Source organism: Dryobates pubescens, chromosome 3 (genome assembly GCF_014839835.1).
Source record: "Dryobates pubescens isolate bDryPub1 chromosome 3, bDryPub1.pri, whole genome shotgun sequence".
Taxonomy (NCBI): Eukaryota; Metazoa; Chordata; class Aves; order Piciformes; family Picidae; genus Dryobates; species Dryobates pubescens.
The window spans coordinates 23,731,592-23,751,332 of record NC_071614.1 but is presented as its reverse complement, the minus strand read 5'-3'; the positions used below and the strand labels follow the sequence as shown (position 1 = coordinate 23,751,332).

General features: G+C 46.6%; 1 protein-coding gene across 2 annotated transcripts in view; it reads left to right on the top strand.

Moving 5' to 3' along the window:
• The window catches only part of ASXL2 (ASXL transcriptional regulator 2), an 89,557-nt gene that overhangs the window by 28,140 nt on the left and 41,676 nt on the right, over window positions 1-19,741 (top strand). The window contains exons 1-2 of one of the 2 annotated variants that reach the window (XM_054179810.1): window positions 8,723-8,783; window positions 16,961-17,069. In XM_054179810.1, coding sequence (XP_054035785.1) covers window positions 16,992-17,069 — 78 coding nt within the window. In that variant the 5' untranslated portion in view covers window positions 8,723-8,783; window positions 16,961-16,991. Of the gene's footprint in view, window positions 1-8,722; window positions 8,784-16,960; window positions 17,070-19,741 lie in introns of those variants that run through there. The other variant, XM_054179809.1, reaches the window with a different exon arrangement.

Genomic DNA, 19,741 nt, shown 5'->3' with positions numbered 1-19,741 from the left:
TAATGCACAAATATCTTCCTTCTGTTTAGCTGAAAAACCATCACTCCTTGTGCTGTCACCACAGACCCTGCTTAAAAAATTGTCCCCACCAAAGATGTATTTGCTGAGATACAGAGCAACTATCCATAGGATTTAGAGTCATTGTACTGCTGTTTTCTAAGACCAAAGGAAAAGGGAAGGGGGGAGGGAAGAGTATTGCATGTACCAGTTCATCTCTTTTGGAAATAAATAGGCATCCTGAATTCAACTTAATTACCTTTTCCACTTCACTTTCCCAGTTTAATACATCAATCCCTTGGCTTTGGAGGAAGTCCTCAAGGGCCCAAGTGTAGAAATTCTGCCATTGAGAACAAGCTGTGAACAACACAAAGGGTATTTGCTTTTTGGAAATTTGAGCTTTAAAAGTGAGGAAACCAAGTATAATCATACAGCTGTTAGGGAAGTGACCAAAGTGTGGTTTAGATCCTGCCCTGATGACACACTTTGCTTTGGGGCAGTGCTACATTAAGTCAGATCAAAGCTCTACCAGCCTTAGGGCAGCTTCAGTATTCTGTTAAATGCTGTGAATTCATTAAAGGCAAATTCATAAAAGGGGAACTGTGCTTGTCAGCCCCTTGTGTGCACCCAAGTGTAGAAATGCAGTTGTTAGTACTAGTGGTCTAGCTGATGGTAAGGCACAAGTCCAGCACTTTCATGTGGGGAACTGTTTTAGCAGTTCAGTGCTCTCTTGGGGCTAGAGCCTTAGAGAGGAACTCAGATGTGACATGAACGATCCAATCCCTGCCTGGCCAGGCATAGAACTGAACAGCCTCCACCAAAGCAGGACAGAAGTGCCATGGTGCCATATAAACTGCTTACCCTCAAAGACCTCTTTTATAGTTGATTTGAGGATTTAGCCTGAGCTGATAAATTGGTTTTCTTCACTAAAGAAGATTCTGTGAACACCAGGACAGCTCAAACGCTTCAGGGTCTTAAACCCCAGGTGTCTGTGGGAGCAGTTGGATGTGAAACTCAGTTTCTCTGGTTTGATCCACCCTGCTGACTTAGCCACCTTTGGATGCTGTGTGGTGCTCTTTCCCTCTTAATTGTTAGATTGGACTTGCAGCCCAGAAGCTGCTGTATCCAAAGCAGTGTGGCCAGCAGGTCGAGGGAGAGGATTCTCTATTGTGCTCTGATCAGACCCCACCTCCAACACTGTGTCCAGCTCTGGGGTCCTCAGCACAAGAGAGACATGGAGTGGGCCCAGAGTAGGCCACAAAAATAATCCAAGGGCTGTAACCCCTCTGCTATGAGGACAGACAGAGAGAGTTGGGGTTGTTCAGCTTGGAGAAGAAAAGGCTCCAACGAGACCACCTTGCAGCCTTTCAGTACTTAAAGGGGCTTAAAGAAAGTACTTAAAGAAAGCTGGGGACAGACTTTTTTAGGGCAGGAGAAGGGGTGATGGTTTTAAACTAAAAGGGAGATTCAGACTGGAGAGAAGGAAAAAAACTACACTGAAGATGGTGAGAGACTGGTCCAGGCTGCCTAGTGAGGTGGCTGATACCCCATCCCTGGTAACATTGCTAGTCAGGTTGGACAGGGCTCTGAGCAACCTAGTCTAGTTGAAGATGGCCCTGCTACCTGCAGAGGGGTTGGACTAGATGGTTTTAAATAAAGAGCATTCTATGAAGTAATAAAAGTTTGTTTAGATTAATACCTGAAAGGTTGTCAGTTCTTCAAGCATTTCAGTTCCAGGTAGTGCTAGTAATGTGTTTGTGGCTGGACTGGGCTTCTGTTAGGTCTGTGTCTGCAACAAGATTGACTTAACACAAACCAGCATTTAGTGGAGGAAAAACCATGATAGGGAAGATGTAAAAGCTAATGGAGGAGCATGTTAAATTCACCAGGTTTTTGAGCCTTCCTAAGTGAAGGTTCTGGGAGGAGACCATGGCAAAGACTCTCGGGCTGGCATAAGTGGTGTGTAAGTCTGTAGGCAAGCCATAGGCTCCTGTTAGCATGTGTCAGGGTATTTGAAGTTTGTTTGCCATTTTGTTTATTAAAAGCAAATTGTGCATTGAGGGGGAAAAAACCACAACAAATTAATTTGTTAATAAACTATTTCCACAAACCACGTAGTCAGTTTGGAGTGTGCCTCTGTTGAGGTTTTGAGATTTAGCATTTATTGTCACAAATGCCTAGCCACATCCAGCATTTCTAAATCTCTGATTTCCAGAAAGCAACCAGCTTTAGAAGTGACTTTCCTACAGATGTGTTGAACTGAGGCAAAATGGTGGGGCCCAGCTCGTGTCCAGCAGTCAGTTTCTGTTTTGTTTGGCTGTGCAACCAGTCCACCTCCTTTTTCGCTCTGATTCCTGGCATGTTGCTGCCCTTTGGCAGCTGCTGGAGAGGGAGCTTGAGGACATGTTGAAAGAGGACTTGAAGCCCTGTGGAGGATTTGGAACTGCAGGGAAGAAGGGTGGCAGGGGAGAGGAGTGTGGAGACAAAAAAATAGGAATGGTGATTTCTGCTACCTGCAGGACACTGACTCCTCTTTGAACAAGGTCTCTGATAAGATGGGGGGTGGGGTGGGCATAGCAATACTGGGTGATTATCTTGTCCATATTTATAATTCTATCCTACCAGTCAAGTGATTTTAATCATGAGATTTTTAAAGGTCAGCCCAGGATCAGTACTCTGATGTGACAGTTCCTGAGACTTGGGGCACCTTGAAGCTAGATTATATCTGTGCGTGATCTGTCATCCCAATTTCCTTGATTTGCCTCTTTCGACAGGCTGCTCTAATCCTCTGAGAGCCTTTCCTACCTATAGGTCACTGCAAAAATGTGGATAAACACTCAATGAACTGGCAATGTAACCAGATCTGACTCCTAAGGTTTGGCCAGCATCCTATATTGTCTTGTTTCTGTAGCCTGGTGAGGCCTGAGGATGTTTTTGCACGCTCCCAAACGAGCCTTTGAGATTCAGGGCAATGCTAAGGTGCATTAGTGTGAAGCCAAGCAGCATCAGCTGTAGAAGTTCCCTTAGCTTATATAGATGGACACCAAGAGTTAGCAACAGAGAATCATTTGTTTGATCAGTAGCTTTTAACATGCAAATTGTTAACTTGCCATTGGATTTAATTAGTCCTCTTGAGTACATTAAAATCAATTTAAGAATATCTGAAGAGTTTGCATCTTGGAAAGACATCCTTGGGACACTATTCTGTGAAAGCTTAATTTTTCATGAATCTTACTTGGGACACCATGTAAAATACCAGAATCTCAGCTTGGTGGGGATCAGAAGTAATCTCTGGAGATCATCTAGCCCAACTGCCCTGCTAAAGCAGGGTCACCCAGGATTGCAATGTCCAGGTGAGTCTGAAATCTCCCTAGAGAAGGAGACTCTACAGCCTCTCTGGCACCCTCACAGGAAAGACATTCTTCCTCATGTTCAGATAGAACCTCCTGGGTTTCAGTTTCTGCCTGTTGCTGGGCACCACTGGAAAGAGTCTGGTCCCACCTTCTTACCCCCCATCCTTTAGCTATTGATCAGCATTGCAAAGATCCCCTCTCAGTCTCCTCTTCTCCAGGCTAAACAGCCCCAGGTCCCTCAGCCTTTCCTCATCAGAGAGAAGCTCCTGTCCTGTCGGCATCTTTGTAGCCTCTGCTGGACTCTCTCCAGTAGTTCCCAGTCTCTTGAAGTGGACCCAGTACTGCAGATGTGGCCTCACTAGTGCAGAGTAGAGAGGGAGAAAAACCTTCCTGGACCAGCTGGCCACATTCTTCTGAATGCATCCAAAACACTGTTGGCATTCTTGGTCACAAGAACACACTGCTGACTTGTGAACCTCTGCCCAAACTCAGTGACTTTTTTTGGTCCAAATTTGAGCAAGGAGATGCATCTCAAGACAAGCTCAGCCTTGGTGAAAATGAAAACAGACTTGGTGCTCGGGCTGCTTTTATTTCAAGTAGTTGTGGCAGTTCTAACAAACCACAAGAAACTCTTAAACCACATTGGGGGAAGGAAATAAGTAGAGAAGCCAAAGTCCCCTAAGCTCCAGTCCAAATATGACCAGTGAAAAATGTGTTGTGAACAGTTTGGTTTCAACTTTTAGTTGCCCTCCAGGCAGGGCCTAATTTATGCTTCTCTTTGGCAAGTCAGTCCTTCCAAATGTTTTGCAGGATGCTCAGGACACCAATGAGGAGAGAACTTGTGTCCAGACAAGGAGATGGTTGTGTGAAAAGGCCTGGAGCTGCTCAGTGTGGCACCTCTATAAATGAGCTGCCAGCACTGCAGTTTTAGGCTTCCATAAGGTTTCTTCGGTGGTTTCCTATAGATTTTTCTCTCTTGCTGTCTGGAAATCAGATGCCTGCTGTATTTCTGTTCTCAGCTTCTCCTCCGAGTCCAATAATGTGAACAGTTTGTCTTCCTAAGTGATGAGGACTGCCACAGATTCTGATTCCCTTCATCTGGAAAGGAACCATGGAGCTCTTAGCTTCTGCCTGTTTCAGTGTAGTGCCACATTTGTATTGTTCCTGCAGCAGCTTGTGTGCTATGAAATGAGGATCTTGCATCTCTATACTTGGTCACTGTCTTGCAGGAGGAGAGAGGATGAACTTAAAAGGCAAACTGCTCTCTTGTTGACTTGTCTCAGAAATATGAGCAGAGGTCAGGCTAGAGTCTGGACTTAGGTGATAACTGTACCAAGAGGGAAGCTGCTAACTGCTGGAGGATGTTCTTGTGTCTCACTGAGTTGAGGACCAACAAAGTAATCTCTTCTCATCCTTGGCAAAAGGCTTTGCCATTAAAATTTCCCAGCTGTTCTGAAGTGCTTTGATTTCCCTTTGCTGCAGAGCTGGGAAATAAGATGGTGTTCAGAGAGCTAAGCTGCATGCTTCTCCATGCCTTGACTCTTGGGGCAGTTGTTCCTTGAACAGTTTGATGCTAGGAAATTCTTCCTCTAACATAACACCCCATCAAAAATTGAGCCCAATACCCTCCTGCAGAGTAGGGCTGGAAGGGGGTTTTCAAAAGGATGCAGAGTTCTTAGATTACTTTGAAAAGGCTGAAGTTGGCATTGGGTCCCACTGGCACTGGGTGTGAAGATAGATCATCTCTTGGTCTTTCCCCTCTCTATTGAAAACCACCCCTGTCAAAACCAAAAGACTCTTCCTCTCTTGTAAAAGCTGCTCTTCAAAACTGATGGATCCACACAACAAAAAACCTCTCCCAGGCAAAAAAAAGAAGAAAATCTCATCTAGATGAAAAGAATTAAATGAATAACCAGTGAAAAATGCAATTCTCATTTCTTTGTGCTTAAAAAACAAAGGGGGAAAATGAGGAAGCTGAAATTATCCAACAGTGGAAAAGACATGCAGAGAGCAGGCAAGCCTCTTGCTCTTGCTGCTGGCTGTGTGTCACATAGCCTGAACCACACTCTTGCCCCTTCCTGGCAGGGCAGCTGTCCATAACATGAAGATTTGCTGGTCTGAGTCAACTGTGAGGTTACAAAGCTTAGATTGAGTCCACTAATACACTTCTACCTTCCTAAAAGCAGATTAGTAGGACAAGGGGAGAGGGTCTCAGGTTGCCCCAGGGGAGATTTAAGTTGGACACGAGCTATTTCTTCCCCCCAAAAGGTTGTCAAGTCCTGCAACAGCTGCCAGGGCAGTGGTGGAGTCCCCATCCCTTTGAAGGTTTAAAGGCCATGTAGGTGTGGTGCTGAGGGACATGGTTTAGTGGTGACCTGGCAGTGCTGGGTTAACAGTTGGACTCGATGACCTTAAGGTCTTTTCCAACAAAAGTGATTCTATGATGCTGTGTTAACTCACTTCCTCTGTAGATTCTCCAGTTCTTCAGTGTTTTCACAAGTCCAGAGGATATTAGGTGTAGACCAAACCCTTCAGCAGTCTCCATAATGGCTCTGCATACTTCTGTTTGCTTTCAGGAAAGGAAGAGTTTTCATCATCTCAGTCTGACTCTGGTCATGAACTTATAGTTGAGGAACAAATATAGGCCATTATCCATCTTTTAGACACCTTTGACTAATACACAATTATCTTGATAGGCTTTTTAAGAACTTCTTGTGGAATAAGCATGTCCCTTCATCCTTGATGTCTGTACTCAAAATGCTAAGGAGCAGTTTCTTCATATGCAGTCTGCTTCCTGTCATCTTTTAGCAAGTATCTGTGCACTGGCAACTTGAAATTGGTCTCTCTGTTGGAGACTCTGTATTGTTGCTGATGAGCCAAATGCCACACAGAGCTCAAGTGAAGGAAATCAGCATGGGGCAAAGCAACCTTCATGGTATTGCTCTTAAAGTGGCTTCAGGCCATTTGACATGCTGGTGAGCTCACCTTCAGTGTTTCCTTCATGTTCTCTGATCATCTGAGCTGTTGGCTGAAAAGTACTTGGTCAAGCAGGGCCAGTGAGAAGTCTTGAGATAATGATGTGGCCTGCTTTGGGTTTGTCTTTCCAACTTCTGATTCCACCTGACAGCAGGAAGCTGGGAAGCTGCAGTCTGCTAAGTGGGAAAGCAAATTTCAAGCTTATTTTCCTGCCACTGCTGTGTAGGGAGCCTGGTGGCAGTAGGGTGAAGGAGGTTGGAACAGCTAGGAGGACCTGCTGGAGGTGCTTCAGGATGTCACAGTATCAGTCAGGGTTGGAAGGGACCACAAGGATCATCTAGTTCCAACCCACCTGCCATGGGCAGGGACACCCCACACTAGATCAGGCTAGCCAGCAGCAGTCCCTACAGCAAAGCATCCTCAAGGGGACACTTGTGTTCCTCTAGCATTCTGCCCTTAGCTAACCATCTAGCTTCTTGACTGTTAAGCACACCAATAAATGTTTTTTAGAGGCAATGTAATCTGTAGTATCAACAGGTTTTTCTGTGGGCTGGCAGGAGCTCCATACAGGAGGTGTTTGGAGGCATGAGCAGCAAGCACAGTACTGTGGGACAGGACCTCAAGGGAACTGCATGGAAAAATCTGCCAGGCAACTCATTGCAGTGTATTTCACTTGGGGCCATACAGTCTTCCCTAAAGGCTTCTATTTGCATCTGAGACCAAGAAGAATCATTCTGCTGACAAGAGCTGAGGCTTGGGTGTCACAGCCCCTCCCCTGCCCTGTGCTGCAGGACCCTGTTGGGAGGGATTGCTGGCAGCAGTTGTCCTTGCAGCCACTGAGTGTTGGCAGGCAGCAGGTTTGGCATGCTTGGTTTGTTTAGAGTGTTAATTTATTCATAGAAAGCTTTTCAGTACTTCTTAAAACAAATATTTATGAATTGCCTGGTGATAGCTGTGACATCACACAGGGAGGAGATCAGGTGACACAGGGGCTGCCAAACCCCCATCTTTCTGCATGGACTGGCCTGGAATTTGAAACTACACATTGCTTAGGTCTGTAGGTAACCACCACAGGACCCTTCTCCTGCTTGAGCTCTCTGTACAGCAGTACATTTCACAGAATCCTAGCGTGGTGGGGGTTGGAGGGAATCTCTGGGGACCATCTAGTCCCACTGCCTTGATAAAGCAAGGTCACCCACAGCAGGTTGTCTGGGGTGACAATGTCCAGGTGGGTTAGGAACCTCTCTAGGGAAGGAGCTTCCACAACTGCTCTAGGCAGCCTGGTCCAGAGCTCCAGCACCCCTCACAGGAAAGAAGATTCTTCTCATTTTCAGATGGAGCCTCCTGGGTTCCAGTTTGCATCCATTACCCCTTGTCCCCGTTACTGGGCACCACTGAAAAGAGTTTGGTCCCATCCTCTTGACCCCTGCCCTCTAGATATTGGCAAGCACTGTAAAGATCCCCCTCCCATTCTGCTCTTCACCAGGCTAAACAGCCCCAGGTCTCTCAGCTTTTCCTCCTCAGAGATGCACCTTTGTAGACTGTTGCATTCTCTCCAGTAGTTCACTGTCTGTCATGAACTGGGGAGCCCAGAACTGGATCAAAGGACTCCAGATATGGCCTTGCCATGGAAGACTAGAAGAGGAGAATCTCCTGTGATGTTTGCCACGCTTTTCTGAATGCACCCCAGGAGGCCTTTTGCCTTCTTGCCCATGAGTGCACATTGCTGGTTTATGCGCAATTTGTTCACCCCTAGCACTCCCAGGTCCTCCTTCCAGCAGGTGAACACTTAACCTGTCCTGGTGCAGGGGGTTATTCCTTCTTCTGGTGTAGGACTGTACACTTCATGAGGTTGCCCTCCAAGCGGCTCGGCAGCCTGTCCAGGTCTCACTGAGTGACAGCAGAGCCTGACTGGGTGTCAGCCACTCCTCCCAGTTTGGTATCCTCAGCAAACTGGCTGAGAGTCCACTCTGTCTCTTCACCTAGGCTGTTGATGAAGATGTTGAACAATACTGGACCCAGCCCTGACCCCTGGGGAACATCACAAGCTGCAGGCTTCCAACTACACTACACCACTGATCACAACTGTTTGAGCTCTGTCCTTCAGCCATTTCTCAAGCTGCTTCACTATCCACTTATCTGACCCACATTTCCTAAGTTTACCTATAGGGATGTTATGGGGTGCTGGGAAGGGTTGAAGACAACACATCTAGGGCTGCTTGGGGTTATTAGCTCCTTTGCAAAGAGACTGACGAAATCTGACAGGTCTCCATCTTCCTCCCTCATGTCTCCTTGATGGAACCTGCTCTTGGTGTTACTGCAGGTCTCAAACCCCTTTGGCTTTGGTTCTGGTGGTTGGGGGGAGGGTTCAATACTAACGATCAGATAATTTGTTTTGCTCAAGTTTTTAAAGGGGTGTTTCTCTCCTTTTTTTGGGTTGCACTCCAACTCCAGAAGGTAAGAACCACTGCTGATTGTTCTAAAGCTGCTCTTCTCTATTAACCCACGCTGCAAAAGCCTTCATTAGAAAAGCAACTGCTTGTTTCACACAGCGCTAGAGCTGAGTAATGGTCGTGTGTGTGACATTAATGCTTCTGCTCCCTTCCTCCTGCCTCTGCTGCATGCTGCTTGCATTGGCCAGTGTGATGCAAACCTGAAATCCTCATGTTTAAAGTCTGTGGAGAATGTTGGCTAATAGCTTGTGAGTGCTTCATGTCTTACACATTAACCCTGCTGTCCCCAGGCCCAGATTTGGTGGGAGGGGGTGGCGGTGCTTGATTTGCATGACGTGGCTTTGTGCATGGTTTGTCTCTGGGATACTTGGCACTGCATGGTGGGTGAAGCAAAATGTGACACATCAAATAAGCTGCTTTTCTAAATCCTGAATGTGTTTAACGAGCTTGAAGTTGGTACTGTGGTGTCTGCTCACAATGCTTCTCTGCTCTGACACTTCCATTGATCTGAAACTTGTTTGCACCATCAGATTTTAATACACTAATAACCGAAGAGCTATTTGTGTGAATGTCTGATGCAAATCGGAAGAGGGGAAAAAGGGGATGCTCAAAAGAACCAAAAGTGGGAAACCCCTCAGCCTTAATCACAGCCCAGTCCATCTGGGTGTTTTTACCCAGTTACACCAATGTGAAATGACACTTGCTGCTGGATGCACTTGATAGAGAGCTCCATTTAGAGCAGAAGGAAATCATTCACTTTTCCCAGGTGCTGGGGTTGCTGAATGCTCTGGTACCTAGCTGGTGTGGACCCAGTGAGTTCTGGGCGATGTTTCTGTGCCCAGCAGGATCAACAGATATCCCCTGGGGGGTCCTGCTCTGGTGGAGACTGCAATGGGTTCTTCTGGGTTTGCTATGCTGTTCACAGATTGCATGGGGTTGGAAGGGACCCTCAAGGGTCATTTTGTCCACCCCTTTGCAGTCAGCTGGGACACCTCCAACTAGATCAGGCTGCCCAGGGCCACATCAAATCTGATCATGAATGGTGCCAGGGATGGGGCCTCAACCACATCCCTGGGCAGCCTGTTGTGCACACAGAGAAATACTAAAATCTCTGCTAAGCAAACTGAAAATGGAGCTTTACTATGAAGTAACCTATTGACAGGTAAATTCACCTTGCATGGTGCTCCTGGGGGGCAAAAGGTTTTACGTACATCACCATCGAAAAATCTGAATGCAGGTCCTATCCACATGTGACCAAACAGAAGTGCTTTGGTCACTCTTTGTCTTCAAAGCAGAACAAGTTGGGTGCCTGAGGTCTCAGGAGCCAGGCTGCTGGGAAGGATGCTGCAGTGGGACTGAGAGTGCGGGGAGAAACGTGCCGCCTTCTTCCTCCCCTTACACAGGCAGCTGCTCAGAGGAGGGGACTCTCCTTAACCTTGTGTGCATTTACCACTCTCGAAACCCTTCTTTCCTGCTCAGTCTGAAGAAGCTTTGAATTTTAATGTGGAGTTTAAAATGCCATGATTTAATGAGGGCTTAAAGCTGGCAGTTCTCTAAAGGGGAATTTGGTATGTACGTGTCTGAAACGTCAAGTAGCTCGGAGAAATGCTCAGTGGCAAGAGCTCAGAACATGAAACTCTTCTTAGGCCTTACAGCTACCTCCTGACTACAAAAATTATTATTGCACAGATGTAGCCACTTCAGCAGTCCAATCAAGTAAGTAGGGAAGATGTTTTGTTAAAGAATTGCCAAATCCCAGCATGGTGAGGGTCGGAAGTGACCTCTGGGGATCATTTAGTCCAACCCTTTTGATACAGCTGGGTCACTCAGAGCAGGTTGCCCAGGATTGCCATGTCCAGGTGGGTTTGGAATCTTTCCTGAGGAGGAGACTCCACATCCTCTCTGGTCAGCCTTACAGGAAAGAAGTTTTCCCATGTTTAGATGGAATTTCCTGGGTTCCAGTGTGTGCCTGTTGCCCTTTGTTCTGTTGCTGGGCACCACTGGAAAGAGTCTGGCCCCAATGTTTTGCCCCCTGCCCTCTAGGTATCAATCAATATTGAGAAGTTTCCCTCTCAGTCTGTTCTTCTTCAGCCCCTGGTCTCTCAGCCTCTGCTTGTCAGAGAGATGCTCCCTCAGCATCTTTGTAGACTCCTATGGAGTATCTCTAGTAGTTCCCTCTCCTTTGAACTGAGGAGTCCACAACTGGAGCCAGGACTCCAGACATCACCACCAGCCCTCCTAGTTCCTTCTTCATGGTCCTGTTCTGCAGGCAGAAGGACTTTCACTAGCTGGAGGTCACTTTGAGATGGATGTTGTGGTTTATTAATGAAATGAAAGTACAGATCAGATAGCTGTTAGTTTCTAAACTAGGATGGATGCTTAAAATCTCCCCAAACCTCCACCCCTCTTTGTTTGCTCAAGGTAAAAATGCAACTTATGCCTCAGGGTTGTAAATGTCAATGCAAATTAATCTGTTAATTGGATTGTTTTTAATGGGGAACTCGGTGTTAGAATAATTACTAAACCACCATCTTCAGTGGAAAGAGGCACTGCAATGGAAGCAGAACAGTTGGTGACTGGACTGGCCACCTCACAGGCACTTAGTGTTTTGTCCCAGTGCCACGTGCTTGAATTGAGGTTCAGGAGATAGCAGACCTTTGGCTGACAAAATAAGTGTTGTTCACAGAATCACCAAGGTTGGAAGAGACCTCAAAGATCATCAAGTCCAACCTGTCACCACAGACCTCATGACTAGACCATGGCACCAAGTGCCACGTCCAATCCCCTCTTGAACACCTCCCTGCTGTGGAAGGTGCTGTGTAGCAAAGAGGTCAGTGCTGGCTCTGGTAACATCAGGGTTTGAGAACAGGTCAAACCTATCCACCAGGTGGTTGCCTGGTAAGTATTGATGGATACTTGCTGGTTTAGGAAGGTCTGATATATGCATCTGTAAATGAATGTGTTCTTGGTGCTGTGGTTTAAAAGCCATGCCAGCACTTAACTAACTTCTTCTGCTGTTGATGAAGGTGGTTCTAAGTGGGTAGATATGCTGCTCCCTAGTTTTGATGAAGCTGAGATATGCTTTGAGTGAGGGTAATGCATATTTACAGGCAAGTGAAATGATTCAGGACTTAAAAGAGTGAACAAATCAATGTTTCCTGGTTGTCATGCTGAAGATCCTGGGTTTAGGGAGGAGAGCTTGCCTCATTCCCCTTGCAGCAACACCATCATCCTGTAGTGATAGGACAAGAGAGAATGGATTTAAGCTAAAGATTCAGACTGGATATTAGGAAGAAATTCTTTACAGTGGGGGTGGTGAGACGATGGAGCAGGCTGCCCAAGGAGGTCATGGATGCCCCCTCTCTGGAGGTGTTCAAGGCCATTTTAGATGAGGCCTTGAGCAACCTGTCTAGTAGAAGGTGTCCCAGGCTATGGCAGGGGGGTTGGAACTAGATGATCTTCAAGGTCCCTTCCAACCCAAACCATTCTATGAATCTATGAATCAGTCCTATTTATGCTGTGTTTTGCTGCCTGTATTCTGCCAGCAAGCTTTGCTATTTTTAGCTTTTTGAGAAGTAAAAATGAAGAAGTTCCATGACACCATGGAAACCAGATTAATGCTGGTAAAGGCTGTTACAGTGACCTTTGCATCTTACCAGTTGCAAATATATGTTTTTACTTTAATGCAAGCTCATTTCCTAGAATCACTGAATTGTTTTAGTTGGAAGAGACCTTTTAACATCATTGAGTCCAACTGTTAACCCAGCACTGCCAGTCACTACCAAACCAGGTCCCTCAGCACCACATTTATGTAGCTTTTGAACATCCCCAGGGATGGGCACTCTACCACTGTTCTTGACAGCCTCTTTCAGGCCTTGACAACCCTTTGGGGGAAGAAATTATTCCTCACGTCCAACCTAAACCTCTCCTGGCACAACTTGAGGCTATTTCCTCTTGTCCTGATGCTTGTTTCTTGGGAGGAGACATTACAGTGACCAAAGCTGTAGCTGACTTTGCCTTAGGTGAATTTAGCAGTCTTAAACAACTCTGTTCTGATCCCAGCTGTCCTAAGAAGGGCTCAGCCGAGATGTGAACCAATATAAACATTTATGGCCTGGTATAAACAGAGGGATGTTTATCCTGATTTTTCCAGAGGATGCAGTTAGTTTATGGGTGAGCTAGCACTGATCTCTGGGTAGATGATAAAGGTCAGCATGCCATTTATTATCACAGCAGTTAAAATCTGCTGCTGTTGCTGTCAGCTCACACCCACTTCCCTATCGTCGTGCAAAGTGCAGGGAATGCCCTGCTGGGAGCGCATCAATGAAGACACAACTCAGAAATCCTTTCTACTCACAGAAGCACAAACAACTCCTGTGTCTGTGCACCTGAAAAAGAAAAAGCTGACAGTTGGACTGGATGATCTTAGATGTCTTTTCCAACCTTAATGATTTTCTGATTTGTGGTTAGGTACAAAGCTTCTGATAACTATGTAGGTGCAGAAGTAGGAGGGATGAAGAACACCACTTGTGGGAGTAGGACAGGTATATTGGTCAGGTATGCTTGTGTGCAGTTCTTGCATAGGATTTGTGTGCAGAAATCACATGCAGGAGCAGAGATGAGAAGAGGGGAGGTGTGTACTTCGAGAGTTTGGGGTTGCTGTAGGAAGTCACATTGAGTTGTAGTTTCCAATTGTACCTTTGGGCTTGGATTGGATGACCTTTAAACTACAAGACAGGTGATTCAGATTAGATACAAGGAAGAAATTGTTTGCACTAAGGGTGGTGAGACACTGGTACCTGTTGCCTGGAGGTGGTAGAAGCCCCATCCCTGAAACATTCTGGATGGGACTCTGAGCAACTGGCTCTAGCTGATTATGTCCCTGCTCACTGCACAAGGGTTGGACTAGATGACCTTTAAAGGTCCCTTCCAAGCCAAACCTTTCTGTGATGATTCCAGAGGGACCTTGTGACTTTCTGGACATGAGGATCAGTTTTGTGAAGTTAGCAGGTAGCCTTGGTGAAGCTAGTGTGAGAGAGTTGCTTCCAGTTGTGGTATTCCAATTTGCAGTGGTTGGTTGATGTACCTCTGGGGAAGGCACACAGAAAAGTGGTGGGAGCAGCGGGGAGTGATGAGCCATGAGCTGGTTTGGTGGTGTTGGTTAAGGAAGAGTTTGTCTACTGTGTGCAGGTCTGTTTAGGAGCTGTTTACATTCAGTGACATGACTTCTGGCTAGAACATCAACATAGACACATTGGGCATGGGGTTTTGGCAGGTATCAAAGTGGGATGCTGAGGTTTCTGGTTGCTCTCTTGTATCACAGTTGGCTGGCTCTCCAGAAGACACAAATTACTTAGAAGAGTTGCTGGGTCAGTGTAAGAGCACCCACATGAAGTAGAGTTTTACTTTGTAAGTACTAAACCATGAGTGGGTGGTCCCCAGAGTGCTTGAAGCTCAGCTGCTTCCTCCAGCATTGCTGGTTTTGCCTTGAGCATCAGGCTGAGCTATCTGCTGATGCAGTCAGATGAGCTTTGGGCTGGAGTTGAGAAGACTCTCCCCTCATCACCATTTTCACTGGTATTTGTTAGTTAATGATGCTGGCAGAACCTCAGAAAGCTCAGGACTGAAAAGAGACACAACAGAGGTTGTTCTCTGACCCTTTGCATGGAATAGCTTAAGTTTGAAGGAGATCTGCTCTGACTTGGGGTCTGTAACCCCACAGAGATCTCTGCTGGTGGGAAAAGACTGCACACCTGTGTCAGGCTTGTCTGAGCCCTGGGATGCCCTGGCACAACCATGGAGCTCCCACATCTGTCTCAGTATTTCCCTAAGGCTGTTCCTCAACCAGAGGAGCCATGAGCCTGCAATGAGGTTGTCTTCAAAAGCAGCTATGTAATTCCTGCCTTTCCAAATGGAGAAGGTACAAACCTTCTGGAGCTTGAACCCCCCCATCTTCAAGCCAGGAATCACAGCTTGAGCTTTTCTAGAGCTCAGAGCGATTGATGACCATGATCACAAAGCTGGAGAACACTTCCAGCATAAGCAATTTTGTTCTATGAAGAGACCTTTAAGATCATGGAGACCAACTGTTAACTCAGCACTGCCATGTCCACCAAGCTTTGGTTCAGAAGCTCTAGAAATCAAGTTAGGGGGTTGATCTGTAACAGATCTAACACAGCTTCCCCTGAGGGGACATGGAGGAACACAGCAGTTACCAAGTACTTGTGTCATAGTCTAGCTGCGGTCCAGAGAACCTTTCCTGAAGGATGAATCCTGTTTGGAGACCTCCAAAATTACTTGACCTCTGTGTTAGCATTCACATTGGTGGTCATCAGTGTTGGAGACTGACTGTGGCTTTGCATGTGGAGCAATATGAGCCTGTTCCTCAACTGGAGGGGCCAGCAGCCTCCAGGATGGCTGATCTGCAGTGCTGTGGGCAAAGGGGATCACCATGGTGTCCTGGCAGCGGTGATGCCCTGACATGGACCAGTGTGTCTCTGTGTGTTGGTATGGCAGTCAGCACAGATGGGACTGGGTCTAGCAATACTGACTCCTCTTGTCATGGTACTTCTGCTGTGGTTCATGAGTGCCATATCTAGCTGGTGTTCCTTGGGGGATCTCCTGCTGGCTGGTACTTGAAGGGCTTGAGGAGACCAGGCCTATTTCAGGCCTTGAGAAAAGAAGGCTCAAAGAGACCTTATCACTGCATTCCAGTATTTAAAGGAGAGCTACAAAGGAGAGGGAGACTTCATCTTACAGGGAGTCACATGGAAAAGGCAAGGGGTAACATATACAAGATATTCATGGGGGGATTCTGGTTGGGCACAAGAAGAAAAATTTTCATAGTAGGGGCAGTCAGCCATTGGAAATCTTGTAGAATCATGGCTTTTTGGTTGGAAAAGAGCTTTAAGATCATCAAGTCCAGAGATAAACCAAACACTGCCAGGTCACCACTAAACCATGGCTTTTAAACTCCTCTAAGAACAGAAACTGCCAGGGCAGTGGTGGAAGAAATTGTTCCTCTTGTCCAGCCTAAACCTCTGCTGGCACAACTTGAAACCACTTTCTCTTGTCTTGTTGCTTAATAATCTCCTCAGGAAAGTGGTGGAATCCCCAGCATTGAACACTGAAGATTAATCTGGATGGGATACTGGGCCAGCTTGCCTGAGCTGTGCTTTTGACAAGAAAGGATTGACCAGATGGTCCTTGAGGTCCTTTCCAACCTGTGGTTCCATGATTCAGGACATTGTCTTCTCCTTGTACTGGGTGTCAGTATCTCAGCTGAGCTGCTGTGTTACTCTTAGGCAGAGCTTGAAGTGCACATGCCCTACCCAGATGATCCTAGAGGGCTGTGCCAACCTTGCCTTTAATTCCCTTCCCTCACTGCTTTTGATCTGATAAAGGTTTCCTGCTCAGGGATTTCAGTCAAGCAATCACAAATTCAGATCTTTAGTCAGTTTGTTGGTTCTGGTTGCAGCCTTTGTGACAGGGTGTTGGAAGGTGAAAACTTCTGTGTAGGGGTTTGCTCCATATCAGAACAGTTCGTGAGGAAGGACACCTATTTAGCAGGGTGTGATCAGCCTGATGCTGCAGTGGGAACAATTCACCTGCCTTGCTGTGTCCACCTGATTCTGCTTCTCTCTACAGCATGATGGGTTTAAAAACCAAACAGAAACCCTCAGCAGCACCAGTGAAAAGATGGATCTTCTGTCTCTGTTCTGCTGCCTGGGATTGAAGATCTCCATTCTTTTCAGGGCAAATTTCATGACTGATTTCCATCCTCTATCCCACAGTCCTCATTCCAGTATGACATGGGGTGTTTTGGGCATAGACCCCACAACACAACTCTCCTTCTCTCTGCATTCGGTCGTTAGCTCGCAGCAAACCTGCTCCGAGTTGCAGAGAAGCAGCACTGAGTGTCTGGAGCTTGAAAGAGGCATTGGAGAGCATGAACTCAGGGGCTGCTCTGTTTGCTTTTTTCCCTGGGACGTGGGTATGTGGACTGCTGTCGCTTACTATGGCAGCTTCAACTTGTATTCCCCTTGGGAATAGAAGTTGGATCTGGAATCTTTCTGCCTCTGCATGTGTGGTGGTCAGGTGAGGGGCTGTGATTGTCTCCTGGCGGTAGATTAGCTCCAACCTAGTCCATGCAAATGTTAACCCTGTGTTTTTTGTTTCCAGTGGGACTTCTCCTCTTGCATGCCTGAATGCTATGTTGCATACAAACTCCCGAGGGGAAGAGGGCATTTTCTATAAGGTCCCAGGGCGCATGGGAGTCTACACTCTGAAGGTAAGTGGTCTTGGAATGCTCAGGGGACTGCTGTCCATTTAAGAAAACATTGGATTAGGATAATCCCCAAGAGGGGAACTGTATTCTTCATTGGTATGAATTGTAGTCAAAACCTTCCATCCAAATATGAACACCAAGACTTCATGTGCTAGTGGGCACCTGGATGCTGAGAGTATCACAGAGTCCCAGGATGTTAGATGTTGGAAGGGACCTTGAAAGGTCACCTGGTCTAACCCCCCTGCCACAGCAGGATCACCTAGAGTAGGTCACACAGGAGTGTGTCCAGGCAGGGTTTGAATGACTCCAGAGAAGGAGACTCCCAACTTCTCTGGGCAGCCTGTTCCAGTGTTTGAAGTACAACTGAAGATGCTAGGCATTTGTTTATTGATCACAGAACCCCAGCATGTGTGGGGTTGGAAGGAGCCTCTGAAGATCATCATCCACCACCCTGCTAAAGCAAGGTCACCCACAGCAGGTTGCCCAGGATTGTGTCCAGGCAGGTTTGAAATCTCTCCAGAGAAGGAGACTTCTCAACCTTTCTGGGCAGCCTGATCCAGGGCTTCAGCACCCTCACAGAAAAGAGATTTTTCCCTCATGTTGTTAATTAATCTTCCTGAAATGAAAAAGTAATTAAAATGTTAATGGCATTTTAGCCCTGAAATGGTAGCTTCATCTCTACTTATCTCAGCTTGGAAAATTACTTTGTCTTCAGTCTATTAATAGGAGGCAGAAAAGCATTTGTAGGGGGGAAAGTGTGGGTTCCTTAATTTGTTAGGCGTCTTTAAAAATCTTTGTTTGAAACCTTTCACCCCAATGTAATTACTGGGAGGCAGCCTGCTTGCAGGCTTGATTCTGAAGACTGTGCAATAATGTAAGATTCCCCTGCCCACACATAGACCTTCTAGAGTAGGTGTTGTCACTGGAACCTCTTTTCTCCTCACTCCAGGCTTCATAGAAATAAAACCTTCTGAGATGAGATTTCATAGACTCATAGAATCATTAAGGTTGGAAAAAACTTCTGAGGTAAATTAAGTCCAACCTTCTACCCAACGTCTCCGTGACCACTAGACGGTGTCCTGAAGTGCCACGGCTGCTTGTGGTTTGAACACCTCCAGGCATGGTGATTCCACCTCCTCCCTGGGCAGCCTGTACCAATGCTTCCCCACTCTTTCAGTTAAAAAAAAAAAGGTCTTCCTAATACCCAATCTGAACCTCCCCTGGTGCAGCCTGAGGCCCTTAAATCTTACCTGGAAATGAGACACAGTTGAGGGCATATGGTTTAGTGATAGTGGCTTAGCAGTAGTAGTGGGATTGGGAGTTCTAGGCAAGGGGTTGGGGCATGATCTCCAGGGTCTTTTCCAGCCTCCATAGTTGTGTGATTCTGTGAAAATACTCAAAACATCAGAGAATCTGTGCTTTACAAAGGCCACTGAGATCCCAGAATCACAGCATTGTGGGCACTGGAAGGGACCTCTGGGGATCATCTAGTCCAGCCCTTCTTGCTAAAGCAGGACCACCCAGATTACCAATGGAATCAACTAAGAACTGCCCTGCGAAAGACATCCTTATCATTGTCAGAACTGTAGCTAGGCTGGATCCCATTCTCACCATCTCAACCATGGCTCAGGCTGGAAGGGACCTCAGGAGATCATGTATTCCAACCATGGGCAGGGAAGCCTCTCAACTAGACTTGGTTGCCCAAGGTCCCATCCAGCCTGACTTTAAACACCTTCAGAGGAGAGGGCATCCACAACCATTCTGGGCAACTGATTGCAGTGTCTCACCACCCTTGTACTGCAGAACGTCTTCACCTATAGGGTCCCCCCAGAGCCTTCTCTCCATGCTGAACGACCCCAGCTCCCTCAGCCTGTCATCACAGCAGAGTTTGTGCACCAAAAGGGACTGGCAGGGTGATTTGCTGTAGCTCAGTTTTTCTTCACAAAATCTGCAAATTAAAACTGATTTTCTTTTAAATTTTTTTTTTGGTCTCAGTGTTAAGCTTCAGCAGAACTCCAATGGTACTTAGCTGGTTGTAGGAGTAAGTCAATTAAATGTAACAATTTGTATTGATTAGGAGGCTGGACTGCCAGCTGAGATAATCCAAAGGCATAGTCTGTCACGTGTCTCTAAAGATACTATGGATTTGTGTCTTCTTTCTTTCCTTCCTTGGGCATAGGTAGTCTGGAGGTAGTAAGTTCTGTGGAACACCAAGAAACCCAGTATTACAGAAAAGAGGGAGAGGTTCAGCCCTGCTGCACCAGTCCCGGGTCCCCTGTGCTGTGTTTACTTCTAGCACAGCTGCCAGGAAGGGCTTGGAAACTGATGGTTTGACAAGTCCTTTGGAGGGTCCATGATTAACATAACATGATGGCTTAGGCTGCAGTCAGGAGGACTGCAGAGGGGCTGACTACTCCCCAAGCAATGTGTTGTTACACCACAGTGAAGAAAAGCTAAATGGCCAGTACCTCACACCTCATAAAAGAGAAACTCACTGGGCACTGGTGAGGCTGCACTTTGAATCCTGGGTTCAGTTTTGGGCCTCTCGTACCGAGGGCATGGAGTTGCTGGGGAGTGTCCAAAGAAGGACAGTGAAGCTGAGGGGTCTAGAGCACAAGTCTTGTGAGGAGCAGTTGAGGAAACAGGGGTTGTTCAGCCTGGAGAAAAGGAGGCTC